The sequence below is a fragment of the Phalaenopsis equestris genome, unplaced genomic scaffold (genome assembly GCF_001263595.1).
Source record: "Phalaenopsis equestris unplaced genomic scaffold, ASM126359v1 Scaffold000002, whole genome shotgun sequence".
NCBI classification, from domain to species: Eukaryota; Viridiplantae; Streptophyta; class Magnoliopsida; order Asparagales; family Orchidaceae; genus Phalaenopsis; species Phalaenopsis equestris.
The window spans coordinates 22,152,051-22,174,594 of record NW_018164444.1 but is presented as its reverse complement, the minus strand read 5'-3'; the positions used below and the strand labels follow the sequence as shown (position 1 = coordinate 22,174,594).

Sequence of the window (22,544 nt, the reverse complement as noted above, 5' to 3'; positions counted from 1 at the left end):
TTATTTTAGGTGAATTTTAGCTAAATTTCCTTATCCATGTTTTCTTAATAATTTCAATAAAGATTTTGATGATTTTAATATTCAAAATATATTTCAGAGGGCCAATTTGCAATTTTGACATTTTAACCAATTTTAACCAAATTATATCCAATTCTACTTCGTAAATTTTACAAAAAATCAGAAAATGATCAAAATACCGATTCAACTAATTTTCATAAAATTTTGCACAAATCAGAGATTTCAAGAATTTCACAATGATCACATTATCCAGAGATGAAAGGGTAATTTAATAAGCAAAAAATTATAATAAACTTAGAAATTTCTGACTAACATTAAATAAAAAAGCAGATGAATTAAATATAACGCAAAATAACAGTCATTTCGTTTAGTTCATAACAAAAATCCAAAACTAGCCCGCCCCATCACAAGTTCAAATATCCGAGACGATGTACCACGTACCCATTGTACCAAGATATTTAAAAGACAAGAAAGAGAAGTTCAAGAAAATAATAGGAATCTTGTTAGGAAATTATCAAAAATAAAAAAAAGGGGCAATGTGCCTAAACAAGATCTTACCCGTACTTAGAAGACGACCCAAATCAAAAGGGTAAACACAACTGGAATTTTAAAATATAAAGAAATTATTATATCTGAGAATGTATCTGAGAATGATGCACGAATCTTCCTCTGGTTAATTAAAAAAAAACAAATTAGCAACTTTTAGCTCTGTTGCATTGGGGTATTTATCTGCGCATGCCTCTCCATCACCCTTCTAGTGGCAAGAGCTGCAGCCTCACTAGCACGTATGGTACCGGTGGACATGATGGCAGCAAACTCTCGTGTGATTTCTTCTTGAACCCTGCTCCTGGCTTCACCGAGCGGGTCTGCAGCTGTAGGTTTCTTCTCATTATCCGTAGACGTTTTCACTTCAGCTTTGGCTACAGCGTTGCTTTGGTCTGGGCTTGTTTCTGGATTTGGAGTTGAAGCAGCTACGGGTTTGCTTGTGTTTGTTGCAACAGCCCTTGGCACAGCCGACTGCCGTGCCTTCTGTGTAGGCGGAAGAAACTGTTGAGGCTGAGGAATTGCACCAGATCTCATCGTAGTTTCTAGTTGCTGGATCATGGGCACTACAAATAAAAATTAAAAAAAAAATTGTGAGTGATAAGAAAACCAAGTTAATACGTGAATCATGTAGTATGAAGAACATTTGGTATACAGATAAGTGATCCCATTGGGCTGTTCATGATTTCGTTTGGAAGTTGGAGGATGTAATCGGGAATGGGAGTCCCAACTAAGAACTGTGCTATCTCATTGCTCAAGTTATTGCAGTTGTGGGTGAGGAGCCTATAGGTCTCGGGAGTATAACGTGAACTTATTTCCAGCAAATAATCATCAAAAATCTCCTTGGGTACATGGGTAAGCCCTAGCTCAACCGACCGGAGGGGAACTCCATATGGAGTCCTACCAACAGGATCGTGCTGAATGCCTGCTGCTCCATAGTAGTACTCGTTCCCATAAACAACTATACCAGTGTGCCTGCAATCATTCATGTAAATCAGCCCTAACATAAAATATTTTAATTTAAGGCCAAAAATATGTTTAATTAGTCATTATTCTTTACACCGCCTGCAATTAGTTATGAGAAACTCGATTCCCAACCCCTTCCACAATATGCTTCACGATGGTGATTTAAATTAGTGGTTCATCGTTGATATGGTTGAAGTGGCTAATAAATCATAGTTCAAAAAAATTCAAGAAGTGCATTATTTTAGCGGAGAATGAAAAAAATAAACACACACACACACACACACACAAACACACACACACACACAACCTGGCTGTCGAGAAGCGCGCATCAAGTGGAAATAACAATAGTGCTCCACATAATAAAACCAGAAACAACACACAATTTAAGAATTTCAATGAGACAATTGTCATCCTAAGCTCATGTAAAATATATATAGCTCACATTACGTCAATATCAATTATACATTGATTCACATGTTACCCAAGATTAAATAATCATGAAGATTAAAAAATAAAATATTTTAAAATTACAACTAAATGCTGAATAAATTTCAGTACTTGGAGAAGAAAATACCAACAAGGTGTTGCTTTTTTGCAGGTAAAATTAAAAAAGATAGACAAACGAATAGCTATTTCAGAAAAAAGCTTGGAGTATTACATACTGAAGAAAAGATAATATGAAATAAATTGAGATGACTGGAATGCGGTCGGAGCATTGATAAGGCTGAAAACCACTATTTATGAGTGACTATAATGTGATCGAAGATAATATGAAATAAATTGAGATGACTGGAATGCGGTCGGCGCATTGATAAGGCTGAAAAACACTATTTATGAGCGACTATAATGTGATCGAAGTGTTGGTAAAGACAGATGTCATCAACAAAAACTCATGTCCTTTATGGGTCCCAAATGTTGTCTAGCACACATCAACTGGGAACATCCTGATCTAATGATACGCCGACTTCAAATCGATCTTCGAGAAAATGGTCTCATAAAGCTCACTAGCAGCTCATCAATCTTAGGAAAAGAAAATTTGTCCAAGACAATTTTCTTGTTCAAAGCCCTGTAATCCACGCAAAATCGCGGGCTATTTTTTTCTTCACTAACAGGACTGGACTAGAAAAAGGGATCACGTTAGGCCTGATAATCCCAACTTTGAGCATCTCTCGAATCAACTTCTCTATCTCAACCTTCTAAATCTCAGAATATTGGTATCGTCGGACATTGATAAGAGGGACACCATCCTTTAATGTAAAGGCATGCTCGTGCTCCTTAGGTGGACTATAGAAAAAAAGCTCACAATAGGCCAATAATCCCAGCTGAGCATGTCTCGGATCAATTTCTCTATCTCAACCTTCTAAATCACAAAATAGCAATATCGCCTGACACTGATAGAAGGGACACCGTCCTTTAATGTAAAGGTGTGCTCGTGCTCCGAAGATGGTGGTAACCCGCCTGACTATTGAAAGATATCAATAAATGCGACAAGTGATGTTGGATCTCCTTGGGAAAATTCTACAGTATCTAGGGTTTCGGATTGCCTCGAAGCTTTGCAACCTCACCAAACAACCTAACCCCGCTCCCTGTATCATCTTGACCATAGGTTTGAACAAAACCATGGCCCTGCATAAGCCAACATCCCCTCTCAACAATACCTTCTTATCCCCAATCCACCATCTCCCCAAGCTCACATTAGGCTGATAATCTCTGCTGAGTATCTCTCGGAACAACTTCTCTATCTCAACCTTCTAACTCTCAAAATACCAATATCGCCTGACACTGATAGAAGGGACAACATCCTTCAATGTAAAGGCATGCTCGTGCTCCGAAGGTGGCGGTAACCTGCCTGACTATTGAAAGATATCAATAAATGCTACAACTGTTGTTGGATCCCCTTGGGAAAACTCTACAGCCTCTAGGGTTTCGGATTGCCTCGATGCTTTGCAACCTCACCAAAAAAGCTAGCCCCACTCCCTGTATCATCTTGACCATGGGTTTGAGAAGACCATGCCCCAACATAACCCAACATCCCCTCTCAACAATACCTTCTTATCCCCCGCCTGGAACTCCATCATAAGAGATCTCCAATCCACATTCATCTCCCCAAGCATCTACAACCACTTCATCCTCAGAATCATATCTATGTCACCCAAATTCAAGGGAAGTAAGTCCTCCACTACCTGTAAGAAATGTAGTGCCAGAACGAATCCCTTGCAAATTCCCCATCTCTTCTCTATCTTCCCTGTCCCCATCAGACACCAAAGCTTCCTGCATCTACCAAATCCAACCTTGGATGATCCACAATTTGATTTGAGATGAAGTTATGTGTAGCCCCACTATTTACCAACGCCACAACTGATTACTCCCCAATCTATCCCCTCACATTTATGGTGTGATTCGGAATAAACCCACATTGAATTTAGGGAAACCTCCGCTATATCCAAAAGCAAATGCTCCTTTTACTCCATCGTGTCTTCCTCCAATTTCTCACCATCTGTCTCTTCCTTTTGGACTAAAAGGATCTGAAGTGTGTACTCCTTGCAACGACGTCTTGGGGCATACTCTCGTTACACATAATTATTTTTTTTTATCCTACACCTCTATCACACCTTTATGGTGTGATTCGGAATAAACCCACACTGAATTTAGGGAAACCCCGCTATATCCAAATGCAAATGCTCCTTTCCTCCACTGTGTCTTCCTCCAATTTCTCACCATCTGCTCTTTTGGACTAAAAGGATCTGAAGTGCGAACTCCTTGCAACGACGCCTTGGGGCATACTCTCGTTACACATAATTATTTTTTTTTTATCCTACACCTCTATCGATAAGGTGTTTGAAACTGCCCCCGAGATAAATCCCCATAATCTTCTTTGGCGTTTCTTTTTTAAAAGACACTGTCTGGGTCCTCAATATCGTGATTTTCGAGGCACTCTTGTAGTATCCTCCCATGTTGCTAAGGTTGTCGGTCTTCTTCACTTATTTCTTGTCTTTCATCATCTTGGCGAGCTCCATCATTTTTCTCAATCCCTGCAGTCTCAATCGGATAGCCACGCTCGAATGTCAAGCTTTAGGCCCTTGACAATGTTACCCTCCAGTCTTGCTGTAAAAATACCTCTCAGTTGTCCTGACAAGAGCTTAAACCTCTCCCTGTATTCCATGGTCAGTCCCTCTCGAGTCAAAGCGTAGTATTGCTCGTGAAGGTTTCCTCCCCGAATGGCTTAAAAACACTCCAACAAACAATCTTTAAACTCCTCACATTAGTGTATCGGGAACCTCGCTTCAATCCATTGAAACCATGTTATTGTCTTAGCTTCCAGACATAATTCTGCCACCATAAGCTTTATCTTCCCTCATTACCCATTTATTGTAAAGTATCACTCCATTAGATACACCCATCTTCAATCCATTGAAACCATGTTATTGTCTTAGCTTCCAGACATAATTCTGCCACCATAAGCTTTATCTTCCCTCATTACCCATTTATTGTAAAGTATCACTCCATTAGATACACCCATCCATATGCATTCTCAGTTTCTAGACCCTCACATCGCCACCCAACTCCCTCTCTTCCTCTGTTCATAGATGATGTCCTCATTGTCCTCCTTGTTCAATCTCCTTCCCCTTTAATTTCACCAAGAATTCCTTGATCAAACATTGGCTAGTGTTATCTTTTGAGCGATCAACATGATCTTGAATTGCATCTCCATGAGTCTCTTCATCACCTCTTGCATTTCCCCTCTGCTCTCAAATCAGTTCTCTATTCGAATTTTTATGAAAGAAACCCTCTCCTCCATGATAGCAAACATTTCATCCATTCCCGGTCTAATTTTACCTTACTTCCCTTTCAACACATCCACTTTCTTCAATAACATTCCTCCAAGATCTTACTTCGACACCAATTTGATAAAAACAATAAACAATAAACAAATAAATTTCAATAGAGGTAGAGAAACTCAAACGAGGATTACTTTTACTTATACCAATAAAAACAAATAAGATACAACATTGATCAACTGTTCGAGAAGTAAACTGTCTCTCTACAAACCCTAAAAGTTGGTAGTAAAACCATAATAAAAGAAAAAATTGCAACAAAAAAACATAAAAAACAAACCCTAGATTATTAGTCCTGATATAAACAAACCCTAGGTTATTAGTCATAATATAAAAAAACATTAGGTTCTTCACCCTAATATAACCCTATCGCAAACAATTCGAACTCCACTCCCCCCTCCCAAACTTCATTAATTTCTCCTCCTTGCTTATGTGATTAAGCCTTTGTGGGCCCCAATTGTCGGCTGCAGGGTGGGCTAATCGGCCGATTTTCTACCGCTCCTGCTTAGACCAATTTAGAAACTCGCGTAAAAATGTCGCATAAATTATAATGGATAAGTTATTAATATGATGTTTTATTTTAAATTATGCTAAATTGACATAATAAGTAAAAAAAATACAATGATTGAACAAGATGTTGAAGACGCCAATAAACTCAATCAAAAAATAGAATTATCACATCTGACTTGAAAGATGTTGAACATGAAAGATAAGACCTCTGTGAATCTTATTCCTCGTTGCGAATTAAAATTACAAGTACAAGCTTACATGAATCTCATTTTAAACTTCCACTTACATAAACAATAAAAATTGAGAGCATAATTCTCTTACTATCTGGATTTATGCTTTGCGCATTTAAGATGAGAAAAATATGTCAATGCTTTTACCTCATTAATGCAAAACACCTCAATTTTCATTTTGGCGTTCTAAACCTTAGACAAAAGCAATAATTATTTAACCTGCCATCATCTAATAATTAAAAATTTTCACCTACACACTAAAAATACATAATAAAGATAACTGCATAGAGTTAAAAGGCATAACCAATTCTTCTCCTTAAATCAACTGGACAAGCAAATATTCAAAAAAGGTTTTCAATAGAAAGATCAAAGGTTGTCAGCTAATCTTGTTTAAAGTCATATAAAGGCATTTCTATACTACATTATCAACAATAACAAGAACTTTGGGATCCTAGAAAACTCTGATGCCCCTAATAAAGAGTAGGTTTTCTATTTCAGGTTGTTCAAGAAAATAATGCTGTCATGGCTTCAACAATAGTATGCTAGCTGTGTGTGTGTGTGTGTGTAACCATTTTTTATGATTTCAAAGATGTTAATCTACTACCAACTTAGGACTTGAGAATAAGCTGGTAATATAGTGGGCACTCACCTTTAGAGAGCTAAGATCAACATCTAGGAATAGAACAGCAACCAATTCTTCTCCTTAACTCAACTGGACAAGCAAATGGTTAAAAAAGGTTGTCAATGGAAAGATCAAAGGTTGGCAGCTAATCTTGTTTGAAGTCATATTAAGGCATTTCTATATGAGCTGATCAACAATAACAAGAACTTTGGGATCCTAGAAATCTCCGATACCGCTAAAAAAAGAGTAGATTTTCAATTTCAGCTTCTTCAAGAAAATAATGCTGCCATGGCTTCAACAACATTTTGCTAGCTCTATCTGCGCGCGCGCAACACTTTTTTATGATTTCAAAGATGTCAATCAACTACACAACTTGGGAATTGAGAATAAGCTCAGAATATAGCGGGCCCTCACCTTTAGAGTGGTAAGATCAATATCTAGGAATAGAACAGCATGCCGAACTAATTTTCAAGGTTATGAAAGAGAGAAGGTTAACTATTATACTTATGACCAGCCATTTCCATAAAGTAGCATGCATGCCTCCCGATCCATAAAGCCAAGCAAACTGACATACTGCTGAACATTATTAAACACTAAACTAACAGAGTATCATCTTTATCAGACGCTATCCATAAACTTTGTTTGAATCAATACCTAGCAGGATAATAGTACTGATTATTTTAACTTTGCAAAACAAATTATCAGTGCACCTCGTAACTGAAACCTCTCCGTATTAAATATACCGAAGCCATTCTAAAGGCTCATTTGGTTTCTTTAAGGTGAAAACGATTTAAAAAAAAGAAATTTATTTAGTCTGTCAATTAGATTAACGTAATTAGACGCCAGGATTAATTTCAAACACAACAAATCTTCACAAAAACTATCATTTTCACAGGCAAAATTAGTGAAAAAAATATATAATCATTTTTTGTAAACATACTTTCTAGGATTAAAACAACTGTGCTTAGAAACAAGAAAAACTTGGCCAATAATTTTTTTTGACAAAGTATCATTAAAGATCACAACATATATCGATAATGTGCATAAATTGGCTTCAAAAATACTTATAACAAAAACAAAAATCAAATCAGCATTAATTAGGTAGGAAAATAAATTACTAGCAAATCATCAGAAGCAGATTGATTAGTCAAATCTCAAAAGACAAACAGGGTTCCTACTTCGGCTGTAAATTTAAAAATCATGTAGAAATTTTGAATTAATACTTATCAAACTCTAATGATTAGCACGGTAGAACTTTGAAAGACGAGAGTTGTTAATATTTAAAGATAAAGGCAAACTGACGTGAAAAAAATATATAATCATTTTTGTAAACATAATTTCTAGTTGAAAGCAACCAAATAAACCTGAGGATTAAAACAACTGTGCTTAGAAACAAGAAAAACTTGGCCAATAATTTTTTTTAATATAATATCATTATAGATCACAACATATATCGATAATGTGCATAAATTAGCTTTAAAAATACTTATAACCAAAAAAAAAAAAAAAAAATCAAATCAGCATTAATGAGGTAGGAAAATAAATTACTAGCAAATCATCAGAAGCAGATTGATTAGTCAAATCTCAAAAGACAAACAGGGTTCCTACTTTGTCTGTAAATTTACAAATCATGTAGAAATTTTGAATTAATACTTATCAAACACTAATGATTAGCATGGTAGAACTTTGAAAGACGAGAGTTGTTAATACTTAAAGATAAAGGCAAACTGAAACACAGTAGATTCACCAAGTTTTATGTGGTATTTGCATTAAGATAATCATAGCTATTTAACAAGAATCAAAAAAATAAATCAAACATAAGTATAGAGAATGTGTGAAATTAGATAACAGCTTGAATGACTTTCAGAAAAAAGAACTTCGAAATTTTAACGGCTAAAATATATTAGTTTAACTATTTATGTTATTTAAAATTGATTCGGTATGTTATAAGAACTAATAAAATTTTGTGAATAGCTGCATCTTAGAAGTTATAGTAATGTGATGGGGGCTCATGGCCAAGGAAGCTCAAATGAAAGCAGCGCCAAATGATGAGAAAGCAATGAACCTTATCATCAAGTAGCCTTATCGAGGAGAAGAAAATTGAGGGTTTGGGGTGCAGGAATGAGTCCCAGGTCTCATAAATTTGATGATCTGGTGTTAACTATCCAACCATTGGTTCAATTTGTGCCCGCTTCAATTGATTAATATCTTTATTTATATCAATTTAAATGATTATTTAGTAGAAGATGGGTGAAAGGCTGCGGAAAGGGAGGATCTTTGTGCAAGGATTTTTATTTTTTTGATATAGAAGATTTTGTTTCTTGTTTTATGCGATATAGGAATGTTGATTATTATCATTTATCTTTTGTTCATAATTCGATACTAAATTATGTAGCTCACAACTTCAAAATAAATAAATAAATAATAAATAAATAAATTGAAGGTTTGAAGAATAAGTTTTGGAATAAATTAAGCCAAATTTCAATCAACACCAACAATCATTCACTTGTGGTAATACCAATGAGCATAATATAGACAACAGAACCATGCAACTGAATAGAGTGACTCCCTTCAATCCCAACAAACGCGAAAACAATAACCCATGCTACCCACAAAACAAGTTTTGGCAAGACAATCTCTACAAAAGCTAAGCCCATTTAAATTCATTCAAAGTTTATCACCATGTAACTCAATAACAATGCACTCAAAAGCAATCATACCTTTAGCACTTCCAAGTAATCAATGCCAGGAATAATCTCCGCAAAGCTAACCAACAATTGATGGTTAAGATTTAGAAGGTTTGAAGCATGAGATTTTGAATAAATAAACTTTTCTTAAATGCTAGATTAAACGTAACCAACACTAACAATCATTCACTTCACGGCAATACCAATGAGCATAACATAAACAAAAGAACCATGCAGCCAACAAAAGATCATTCCCTTCAATCCCAGCTAACGTAAACAACGACCAATGCTACCTAAAAATAAAGTTCTGGAAAGACAATCTCTACAAAAAGCCAAGCCATATAAATGCTTTCAATGTTAATCACCAAGTAATTCAACAGCACTGCACTCAAAGCAATCCTACTATTAGCACTTACTCCAAAGTAACTCAACAACCTTAATGCCAGGAATAATCACCGCACGAATAATGAACAACTGATGGTTAAGATAAATTGAAGGTTTGCAGGATGACATTTGGATAAGTTTAACCATGCTTATAATGCTAAATTATAACTCAACCAACACCACTAATCATTCACTTAGTGGTAATACCAATAAGCATAATATATACAAAAGAGACATGCAGCTGAAGAAGGTGAATCCCTCCAATCCCATCTAACGTGAATACATAACCTATGCTACCCACAAAATAAAATAAAATAAAATAAAATGTATTTGCAAGTTAATATCAACTAAAATTCAAGCCCATTTAAATGCTTTAAATGTATAACACCAAGTAATTCAACAGCTTAGCAATCATACTATTAGCACTAGAAAAAATTCAACAAATACTCTCCACAAGGCTAATAAAAATTGATGAAAAGGATAAATTGAAGGTTTGAAAGATGAGATATAGAATAAATAAACCATGCTTATAATGCTAAATTATAGCTCAAACACCAACAATCATTCACTTCGTGATAATACCAATGAGCATAACAAAAAAAACAGAACAAATCAGCCAACTAAGATGAATTTCTTCAATCCCAACTAACGTGAAAACAATAACCTATGCAAACCACAAAATTTTGGCAAGACAATCTCTACAAAAAGCAAAGTCCAATTAAATTCTTTTAATGTTTATTACCAAGGCACCAATAAAATCAAAGTTCCAACCATTATCAATTATTAGATAAACTAGAGCACAAGCCATTTTCGTCTCTACTGTACGCCTGGGGATGTTTGAACATATATAAAGGGGATGTGAAAATTTTTGAAATGTGTAGCTTGAAGTACCTACTATTGATTAAACAACAACTACAATCACTATGATACACCTTCGGGATGTTCGAAATGTATAAAGGGAATGCAAAAAATTTTGAACCGTGTATCTTGGAGAAGTATCTACTAGCAATTAAAGAACAAATGCAATCACTATGATGCATTCTGCAATGATACATCAGAATGCTTATAATACTAAATTAAAACTCAAACAAGAGCAACAATCATTCACTTTGTGACAGTACCAATTCACTTTGTGACAGTACCAATTCACTTTGTGAAAATACCAAATGAGCAAAACACTGATGAATCTGCTGAAAATAGGGACTTGCACAAATTAAAGTCAAGCTAAGCACCACCGTCTTTTCTACCTCATGAAACTCCATCATCAAAAGTTTTCAATCACCTGCAGATTGCAACCATTTCATGCCTAATTTCACGTCAGCGCTCTCTAAATCCAATGGAGGAAATTCTTACATCATCTGAATGTCTGCTAGTGTTAGAATTACTCCTTTAAAAACTTTCCTAATCTTCTCCACCTCTCTTCCCCATCATGACTCCAAAATCTCCAGTGTCCATTATCTCAAGCCCTAATTGCTTCACTATTTCAGAAGATATGAAGTTGTGAGTGACATCACTATCTATCAACATCATGCTACTCTTCAATCTGCCTTAAATTTTCATATTGTTATTCGGTGTTAATCCCACCACCGAGTTCAATAAGACTTCTACCATATCTAAGTTATGGCGTGCATCCTCTACCAATTTTTCTCTATATCTGCATCCTCTACCTCCTCATCACACACTATGAAAATTTGTAATGTCTGGCCCTTGCATTAGTGTCCTGTGGAAAATTTCTCATCGCACAAAAAATATAACCCATTAACCTGTTTCTCGTGATTCTATCTCTATAAGCCATTTGAGTGTGGCACCCAGTTATGGCCCCATATTCCTGTCCTGCAGAACTATCCTCTAAAATTCTACCATTTGAGCTTTTGATATCATCATGATTGTAACATTGCCATGTGGTGCTCCATTTGCGTTGCTCATATTAACATGTTGCATTGCATTTTTATCAACTAACAGCGCTAATTCCAAAGTTTTAGCCAATCCTCACGATTTCAACAAGCAAAATAATGCTCAAATCTCTCTAGCTTCACCCCTTTTATAAAGTTGCCTTCGAATACTTCTAAGATCTCTCTCAAAAAACTGCATATCAACTCAAATCTCTCCACATGCTCTATAACAGATTCTTCCTGAACCAATGAAAAAAATTACTTGTGTAAACCTCTTTCCCAAGTGGTTTTGAAGCACTCCAATAATCAAGTCTTGAATTCTTCTCATGTCTGAATTAGTTGTCATTATTCTCCCATGCTAGAGCCTTCCAATCTAAACACAAGAGTTGTTTATTAACAACAAAGTATCTCTCATAAAGCCAACCATAAACTCTCCTTAAAAAATCGGCATCTTCAACTTTCTTATATATGAGTCTCCTCCATAATTTGCTTGATAAAAGTTCATTCACCCATAAAATGGGGGTTCGGTTCCCTTCCTCGACCTATGATGACTTCTTCCATAAGTCTAGGACATCAACTTTTCAGTCCCCAAAAGCTCCAGAATTGCTTTAAGCCTGAAATGTTATTGAGATTATAGGCACTGGTGTGGTTGGATGCAAACTCATCATGATTCCCTATTCTGATGCTCGAGTCAGCTTCCCATACCTTCATTGATCTCGCTACTCTAGATCCACTTAAGACAGCAATGCTACCCTGATGTCGCACGAATTCTTCTCATTATTGTCGCTCGCGTCCATTACAAACACCATCGCTCGATCTTCCACACACAACAGAAAGTTCTCGATGAGTTCTCTGACACCTAACAGTCCCATGAAATGCTTAGGAGGAATAATTACCTACCGAGGGATTTAACAAGGAACTAAATGACTTTTATTTTGGAATTTTTTAATGTTCCACCTTTGGTCCATTGCTTTATAAATGGCGGGGGAGGCTCATAGGCAGATGTTAGTTTGGTCATTCACTTCAACATATAAAATTTTTTTTTATTGCTAGCGCTGACAGACTAACTTTACATAGTTCACTTCTAGGATGACCTTATTTGACCAACAGAAGTCATTCTCATTTTTCAACGTACGAAAAATTAAAAACCCATGGTACATTATTACTAATTGGAGAAGTGATATACTATATGAAGTCAATTGATCATACAACTACCTAAAAGGTAGGAACAACATCACATCGGCTTGTGTGGTACCCCCACACTCTTCTGTCCTTTCTTCTCCCGTCCGTGGCTAAGGAACACCCCTCTATTACAAATTTGATTTAACTAAGATCTTCTCATCATATTTCCTTCAAAACTTGACTGTCATGACTCCTTGTACGATTTTGAAACTCCTTTCACTAGTTTAGAATTTCTGAACACAGGTTCGACATGCATGGAACTATAGCGAAATTTTTGTTAAGTCGATCGGCAGAACTATTGGAAATCGTGCAGAACTCCGCAAGCCGCAATCTAAACTCTTGTACGTCATAAATTTCGATCAGTAATTTCCATCACAAGTGTGATGTAGAAAACCTTTACACCATAATACCGATCGCATATGTTGATCAAGCGAGGCGCATAACTTCTATACCTCTTGATCCATTTTTTATATGCAATGACCTCATGTGTTGGCCTTCCAGTGATTGAGGAAAAACATGTATTTCGCGATCCTCCCGAACTAGCTAGCTCGAATCATACCCGATTCACAAAGGGATGTTATCTGTATGTTGTAATCCACACCAGTGAGATTGAATTGCAACTAGCTCGTTAAGGGATGCTAAAAAAATGCCGCAACAATGCATTTGCAAGATCTTGGAGTTGTACGACACAAGCCCCAACTTTCACTTACCAAATATCAGAATCTCGCTTGAGATTTAGAATTTTTGAACGCAGGTTCGACATGCATGGAACTATAAACACCACAATCCCGAAACATTTGTATGCTGATCAACGAAATTATTGGAAGCCGTGCAGAACTACGGAAACCACAATTTGAACTCTTGTACGTCATAAATCCCAATCATTTATTTCCATCACAAGTGATGTAGGAAAGTTTTACGCCACAATATCGATCGCATATGTCGATCAAGCAAGGCGCATAACTTCTATACATCTTGATCCATTTTCTGTATGAAGTGATCTCATGTGTTGGCCTTCCAGTGATTGAGGAATTACTTATATTTCGCGATCCTCCCGAACTAGCTTGCTCGAATCATACCCGATTCCCAAAGGGATGTTATCTGTATGTTGTAATCCTCCCCAGTGAGTTTGAATTGCAACTAACTCATGAAGGGATGCTGAAAGAATGTCGCAACAACTGCATTTCCAAATCTTGGGGTTGTATGGCAAAAGCCCCAACTTTCACTTACCAAGTATCAGAATCTCGCCGGTCTTCACAAGTGTTCGACACAATCCCTTTGTCACCTTCCTAGCCAGCATACCTCATCACTATATCGTGATCATTTGGGTCACCATACATCGTGATTCTTTCTCCTCCCATATGACCGCAATCTTGTCATCTCCTGCATCTCTCGATTTGAATGCCCTACTCCGGAATCTCTTCATCAGTTTCTTCTTCCAAGATCAAGTGCTCTGATACTAATTTGATACGAAACGAAATGATTTCTCAATTAAAATTTAGGTTGAAACAAATATCTTCTTTAGTAATCCAAAACAACACAAATATAAAGATAAGCATCTTCAATTCAAGAACTAGCCAATCTCTCCAAATTTCTGCAATTTGAGTAGGAAATCTCTCTCAAACCTTAACCCTAATACTCAAGACTCAATCTCATGCAAAACCCTAACCCTAAACATAATAGAACAATTTATACAAAAAATAATATAAGTACCGCAAAGACTGAAAGGAAAATTTTATAAGATGGTGGTGAGACCTGCAATGCTCTATGGCGCTGAATGTTGGCCTTTAAAAGAGAAGCATAATAATAAGTTAAGTGTTGCCGAGATGAGAATGATTAGGTGGATGAGTGGATTTACACTTAGAGACAAAATGCGGAATGAATATATTCGTGATAGGGTTGGTGTAGCTCCTGTGACAGACAAAATTAGAGAAAGTCGTCTTAGATGGTTTGGTCATATTAAACGTCGACCATTAGATGATCCGATTAGGAGAGTAGATGCTTTAAATTCGACTTGTGTTAAGAAAGGCAGAGGTAGACCTAGGAAGACTTGGGCTTATTGTATTAAAAATGATCTTAATTTACTAGAACTAAATGAAAATATGACACTAAATAGGACGCAATGGAGAAAAAGGATTCATGTAGCCGACCCCACATAGTGGGATTAAGGCTTTGTTGTTGTTGTTGTTGTTGTTGTTGAGCTTTTGATATCATCATGATTGTAACATTGCCATGTGGTGCTCCATTTGCGTTGCTCATATTAACATGTTGCATTGCATTTTTATCAACTAACAGCGCTAATTCCAAAGTTTTAGCCAATCCTCACGATTTCAACAAGCAAAATAATGCTGAAATCTCTCTAGCTTCACCCCTTTTATAAAGTTGCCTTCGAATACTTCTAAGATCTCTCTCAAAAAACTGCATATCAACTCAAATCTCTCCACATGCTCTATAACAGATTCTTCCTGAACCAATAAAAAACTAAATTGCTCTATCACATTGCTCTATCACAAAATCTCTCCACATGCTCTATCGACTCAATCTCATGCAAAACCCTAACCCTAAACATATTAGAACAATTTATGACTCAATCTCATGCAAAACCCTAACCCTAAACATAATAGAACAATTTATACAAAAAATAATATAAGTAAAAGACTAAATTACCTTTAGGTTAATTAAAGAATAAAATTGCTCTTACGCTAGGCACCAACAAAACCCTGCTCCTTCAAAAGAAAATATATAACAGATGCAAAGATTGTAGCATCTTACAGGACTTTTGTGACAAGCATTGGCAGTGTTTTTAAGTTCTGACTATCAAGGAATCTCTGTAGATTCTAGTATGACAACAAGCAGTTGAAAAAAAAAATCCAACTCCGAAAAATAATAACACAAACACTAACAAAATTATTGCTACAATGGATATATAAAGCAAATAGAAGTGTAGAAAGATTCAAAGACGGATTAATAGCTAAAGATTTCACACAACCATATGGGATTGACTAAATAAACATTTGTGCCTATTGCCAAAGTCAATAATATTTGGATCCAATAAAACACGTTTAATCTTTATGCTAACTTAATGTCAAAAATGTCTTATTGAATGGGGACTTGATGAAAAGTTTATGTAACCATACCACTGCGCATGAAAAATAGATCGAACAATAATAGCACTTGCAAATTGAAATCATATGTGGCTTAAAACAATTTTCTCATACCTAATTTGATAGATTTGCTAAAATTACGAAGACAAACAAATTCATCAATCAAGCTAATCATGCATTGTTTCTTAAATCAATCTTAAAAATAAAATTGCTAATATCATAACACATGCAAAAAATATTATCTTGTCAAGTGATGATTTAGAAGAAACTATTAGACTAAAAATAATGTTTACAACTTAATTTAAGATCAATGACCTCAAAACTATCAAGACTAGATATTTTTTAGGAATGAAGGTAGCTCATTTTAAAAAGGGAAATGTCATACCAAATGAAACTGACTTTTTTGGGCGTAAAACTATTGACATGCCCATGGATATCGGGAAAAAATTGATCACAGGTGGAGAAAATTATCAGACTAAAAGAGATGTTTGCAGCAGAATTTAAGATCAATGACCTTAAAACTATCATAACTATATATTTTTTAGGAATGGAGGTGGCTCAATCTAAAAAGAAAAAATGTCATATCAAATGAAACTAACTTGCTTGGGGCGTAAACTATTGACATGCCCATGGATCCAATAAAGAATTGAACATAAGTGAAGGAAATAATCCAATTGATAGAAAAAATATATCAAAAACTTTTGGGCAAATTAATCTATCACACACAAAACTGATATTGTATATTCAATATCATAAGCCAATACATGAATAATCCAAGTGAAAATCATTTAGAAGTAGTAAATAAAATTTTAAGATACTTGAAGATGACTAATAAACATGATTTAATTTTCAAAAAAAAAAATCTAAAAAATCATGATACGAAGATATACATCGATATTAACTAGGCAAGTAAAGTAACTGATAGAAAATCAATTATTGGGTAAATTACACATATCCGAGGCATCTCGTCACTTGGAGAATTAAATAAAAAACTAGTATCTTTGAACATAGTGCAGAATTTGAATATCATAATCTTGCATTAAGAATATGTGAGCAAATATAACCTCAAAAACTACTATGAAAGGAACTTAAAATTAAAACAAATAACACAATTAAGATGTTCAATGATAATCACACTATTAAATATAGCCAAAAATCATATGTACCATGATAAAATAAAACCCATCGAGATTGGCTGACACTTCATCTCCAAACTAATAGCAAAAGTGTTTAGCCAAATTATATCCCAACAAAAAATCTAGATTGTTGATATTCTCACCAAACTACCATGTGCTTGACAAGAAATAAATTTATTCTCATTATTCAAATATATTTCTATATTTAACTTTTCCTTTATTAGATTTTGCCTAATTTTCAATTTTTCTATTTCGTTGATTTCCTAATTCAAAAAGTCCCCAACTTCATACTTTTATGAACTGATATGTCAGCCACTTTATTATATATATGATAAGGTGTAAGTCATTTAGGTGAATAAAAAGTATCTCAAAATTCTTCAATTAATATGCCAATTCATTCAATCATAAAAAATTCTAGGAAGTAAAGTGCAAATGAGGTAAATTAGAAATGCATTAAGTGCATTTTGCTTTACTTATTATTACTACAAGCCTTTAACAGGTCCTTTTATGTTAAAGGGTCCTTAACAGGTCCTTTAACTTACATGAAATCAAGAAGGTAATTTGTTGCCCTCCTAATAGCTATTAATGGGTCCTTATTTCCATTCACTTCTAAATTAACCTAAAAAATAGGAAAAATTATTCAAAGCTTTAAAGTAATGGTTTCATACAAAAACTTGTTAATTCTTATTTGATTATACTTTTATTATGAGAACAACGAAGTAGCCAAAACCTTTCTCTCCACTCCTAATCAAACACAGAGATTCTAGTAACAAATAAATGCATATTTTTAGAAAAGAAAAGCAAACAACTACCTGACATACACTCAACAAAAAGCAAGAAATAATACTTGAATTAACCTATAACACTAGAAGCTATAGATACGATAAAAAAAGGATGAAATAGAAGGCAACATAATGCATCTATGAAATATATATGTTGCATTAGTCTATTCAACTACAAAAGCTGAAAAGAGAGTTCTGGAAAGAGCAATTGCAACTTCAAGCATTCTATTGAAAAGTGCAACAAAGAAAAAACAAGTTCTTAATGTTCACTTCCAATAGAAAAGATTACTACTACCATGCTAATAAAAATAAGCCTGAGTTAGCTTTGGCCCTTTGATTAATCAAAATCTTGAAAGCTATATGGACAATCAATGTACAAGAAGAAAATTGTTTGAGTTATCTACTAAATGTAATACATTTGAAGCTTTGGAGCCCAATGGATGCAAGAAGAAAAAAGGACTCAATATAACTAAACATGACCAAACACACACATATTCAACAAAAAATATCTTGGAGGAATGTATGTGGAACAAATCATCCTAGTTGTAATAAAATTATGTATTTTGGGTTATATTTAACTAGTTAACAAGTAATAAATCCATCAATACGTGTTAAACTACAATATCATTACCTTGTTTAAAGTACATAAAGGTACCGAAAGTCCTGCTACCTTAATAATATGTATAAAAATCAAGAAGTTAACTTGTTAGCCTCCAAAATGCTATTGATGGGGGCTGATCTTCATTTACTTATAAATTAATATTAAAAATAAGAAGTTATTAAACCTTCAGAGTAATGTTTTCATACACAAACTTGCTATTTCTTACTTGATAAGTTTTTAAGATAAGAAAAACAAAGTAGTCAAAACCTTTTTCTCCACTTCTTAACAAACAACCCAAAGATTCTATGCAACATCAGCAACAACAACAACAAGCTTTTATCGCACTAAATGTCATCTGCTACATGAATCCTTTTTTTCCATTGTGTCCTATTATCCTTTTTTTCCATTGTGTCCTATTGAGTATTATATTTACCATATAATTTTAATAAATTAAGATCATTTTTATATAATATGCTCAAGTTTTTTAGGTCTATTCAAATCTAAAACATATATTCTCCAAACCGCATCATTAAATGGTCAACTTTCACTATGACCAAACCATCTAAGATGACTCTCTCTAATCTTATCCACCACTGGAGCTACACAAGCTACACCCACGGCTCCATTCATTTTGAATTTTATCTCTAAGAGTCAAGTCACTCATCCACCTAAGCATTCTCATCTCAACAACATTTGACTTAGTTTTATTCTTCTCTTTTATAACCCAACACTCTGCACCACAAAGTATTGTAGGTCTCCGCCAAAGATTCTAATAGCAGATAAATGCATATTCATGGAAATGAAAAGAGAGCATCAACTTGATGTATACTCGAGAAAAAGCAATACATAATACTTAAACTAGCATATAACACTAGAATTTGTAGATAAGAATAAAAAGGTTCACACAAATAGAAGATCATTTTTATATAATATGCTCAAGTTTTTTAGGTCTATTCAAATCTAAAACATATATTCTCCAAACCGCATCATTAAATGGTCAACTTTCACTATGACCAAACCATCTAAGATGACTCTCTCTAATCTTATCCACCACTGGAGCTACACAAGCTACACCCACGGATCCATTCATTTTGAATTTTATCTCTAAGAGTCAAGTCACTCATCCACCTAAGCATTCTCATCTCAACAACATTTGACTTAGTTTTATTCTTCTCTTTTATAACCCAACACTCTGCACCACAAAGTATTGTAGGTCTCCGCCAAAGATTCTAATAGCAGATAAATGCATATTCATGGAAATGAAAAGAGAGCATCAACTTGATGTATACTCGAGAAAAAGCAATACATAATACTTAAACTAGCATATAACACTAGAATTTGTAGATAAGAATAAAAAGGTTCACACAAATAGAAGATAACGTAAAGCAACTACATTGTAGATATGCTATATTAGTCTCTTCAACTACTAAAGCTAAATAGAGACTTCTCAAATTGAGCACTTACAATTTTAAGCATTCTATTGAAAAGTGCATCACAGAAATACTTATTCTTAACGTTTACTTCCAAAAAAAAAATTACAACTACCATACCAACATGAATAAGCCTAAGATAGTTTTGGACCTCCGATTAATCAAGATATAGGAAGCAATACAAGAAATCAAATGTAGGAGTTGATAATTGTTCAAATGAGTTATCTACTGAATGTAATACACTAGAAGCATTGGACCCAATGAATTTCAGATAAAAAAGGAATTTAAGACAACAAAACATGACTAAAGAGACAAATTTTGCAAGAGCACACAATACCTTGGGAGGAAAGTATGGGAAAAACATCGTCCTAATTGTAATAGAATTATGCTGTTTCGGGTAACTAGTTAACAAATAACTAATCAACCTATACATTTTGAACTCCAATATAATTACCTTATTTAAAGTAGAAAAAGTAGAGAGAGTCCTACTAGTTCGACACCTTAAACAACATATATGAGAATCAAGATGGTATTTTGTTGGGCTCCTAATAGCTATTTATGGGCCTTATTTCCATTTACTTGTAAATTAATCTTAAAAAATAAGAAAAGACACTCAAACCATCAAAGTAATGGTTTCATACACATACTAGTTATTTCTTAGATTTTACATGAGATGAACAAAGTCGCCAAAGCCTTTTTATCTACTACAAATCAAACAACCCAAATATTTAGTAAAAAATACATGCATATTTATAGAAAAGAAAAAAAGAGCATCCACTTGATGTACACTAAAAAAAAGCAACACATATTTGAATTAATATATAACACTAGAGCTAGAAGTTGTAGATATCTTGCACTTAATGTTCACTTCAAAAATTAAAAACATCATAGCTACCATGACATCATGAATCAGCGATTAATCAAGATCTAAGAAACTTTATAAGAAATGAGTGTTAAAAGTCGATAATAATGAAAGTGAGTTATCTACTGAATGTAATACATTAGAAGCTTCGGAATCATGAACAAAAGGGCACATTTTCAACAACAAACAATATCTCGAAGAAAAGTATGTAGAAAACATCATCCTATTTGTAATAATTTTTTTGTCTTTAGGGTTATATTAAATTATTTAGCAACAAAAGAATCAACCGATGCATTTTAAACTCCAATATAATTACCCTCTTTAAAGTAAATAAAGGTTCAGAAAGACCTGCTAGTTCTGCAACTACAATGATGACAATATTCACTAAATTTTATAAATGTAATAGCTTGCGTAATTCTTTTGCATATCTAAAAGTCACCCAAGTAATTTTCATTGTACAGTTTCATCAAAACATATAAATTACTCCTTATTGACGCATTTCAACAACAGAGACAAAAAAAAATTTCTTGACATGAGCATAACAGCAGAACTGACGCCTCTTAAAAAACAAAAAAAAAATTTAAGCAATCATCTGCTCACCATATTGCTTCAATAGTTTTGCCGAGAAAAGAGGCAGAAACCTGGCGAGCAAGGCCTTGGCTTAAGTCGTAAACATTTAGCATGACCTTCTGAGCCTCCTGCTTATGAAGTTCAGAACACACCGTTAGCAAAACCGTAGAAAAGAAACAAATAGTTAAATGGGTGAAAGAAAACAGGAAAAAATAAGGAATCACTGTAATACCTCCGACATAACTTTTCTCGTATCCCCCAAGAATCCCTAGAAAAATTAATACCTATTTCAGAACTAAGCTGAATTTTTAACAAATCAACAAACAGATGTTACAAAGGGATAACAACTAAAGCAATGCAGTTTAATGAAATTTCAAAAATCACATTTCATGAAAACAAGTGCAATTTTCACCCTAAAAAATAGGCGAGGTATCCCTACAAAATGTGTCAATGGTAAGAAAGAAATTGCGAAATGAAAACCTACTATGATATCAAACAACTGTAAATGAGCACACCTACCACTAAATCCGAAGAAGAAGACGACGAGAAGTTTTTGGAGCGACCGAAATAGGAACGATCCCCAGACGGAAATTCCAACACCGGCTGAAAGGAAAACAGAGCGAAAAAGAGAAGCGCACTTGACCCTTTTTATAGTTGAGACGGTACAATTATGAGCTTTTTTTATTAATCCTGGCGCAGGATTAAACGCAAAGAAGAGCTCTGTGGGTACGATCATCCACCGTTGATTGGATTGAATATAAGCCATGGACGGCAGATGCTGCTATAAAAGGCCTCGGGAAACTTCTAGATGTTGCCCGACGCGGTATAGGTCAAAGTGAACGTGCTGAAGAAACGATCCCACTCCAAAATCTTGGAAGTAATCATGGGCAGTGTGTACAAATTAATTTGAGTTAATAATTTTTGATGATGCTACCTTTATTTAAAAATAAATAAATAAAAGAAATCATAGGAGATAAAATATCAAAAAATTCAAAATAAACTCAATATAAAATAAGAATAATCAAGGCATACAAGGATTCTATAAATCACATAAACTACAAAAAAAAAAAAAATTTGATGAAAAAAGAATAATAAAAATGCAAATTTTAATCTCTAAAACTGTTCGAAGCAGCTATATCAGACGTAATGAAGATCCTGAGCCAAGCAATCAAAGAAAGCATCAAACCAT

The 22,544-nt window shown here is 34.5% G+C and overlaps 1 protein-coding gene across 5 annotated transcripts; it reads right to left on the bottom strand.

Moving 5' to 3' along the window:
- Positions 1 to 665: 665 nt before the first annotated feature.
- Positions 666 to 21,998, bottom strand: LOC110023768 (desumoylating isopeptidase 1). Of its 5 annotated transcripts, none has more exons than XM_020723372.1 (5): positions 21,875 to 21,998; positions 21,588 to 21,623; positions 21,386 to 21,483; positions 1,217 to 1,536; positions 666 to 1,127 (listed from the first exon to the last, which is right to left on the bottom strand). In XM_020723372.1, the coding sequence occupies exons 2-5, from the start codon at positions 21,594 to 21,596 to the stop codon at positions 721 to 723; spliced, it is 834 nt and encodes a 277-aa protein (XP_020579031.1). In that variant the 5' UTR covers positions 21,597 to 21,623; positions 21,875 to 21,998; the 3' UTR covers positions 666 to 720. The 5 variants fall into 5 exon arrangements, with proteins under 5 accessions (XP_020579031.1, XP_020578998.1, XP_020579007.1 ...); XM_020723339.1 differs by having other exon boundaries at positions 21,588 to 21,655; positions 21,875 to 21,982; XM_020723348.1 differs by having other exon boundaries at positions 21,588 to 21,650; positions 21,875 to 21,982.
- Between the last annotated feature and the right edge of the window lie 546 nt (positions 21,999 to 22,544).

Coding starts and splice junctions, on each gene's coding strand:
- LOC110023768 (XM_020723372.1), bottom strand. Junction 1,537..21,385: donor AAAACTATTGAAGCAATATG/GTGAGCAGATGA, acceptor GAATGATTGCAG/GCACACTGGTATAGTTGTTT. Junction 1,128..1,216: donor CCCAATGGGATCACTTATCT/GTATACCAAATG, acceptor TTTTATTTGTAG/TGCCCATGATCCAGCAACTA.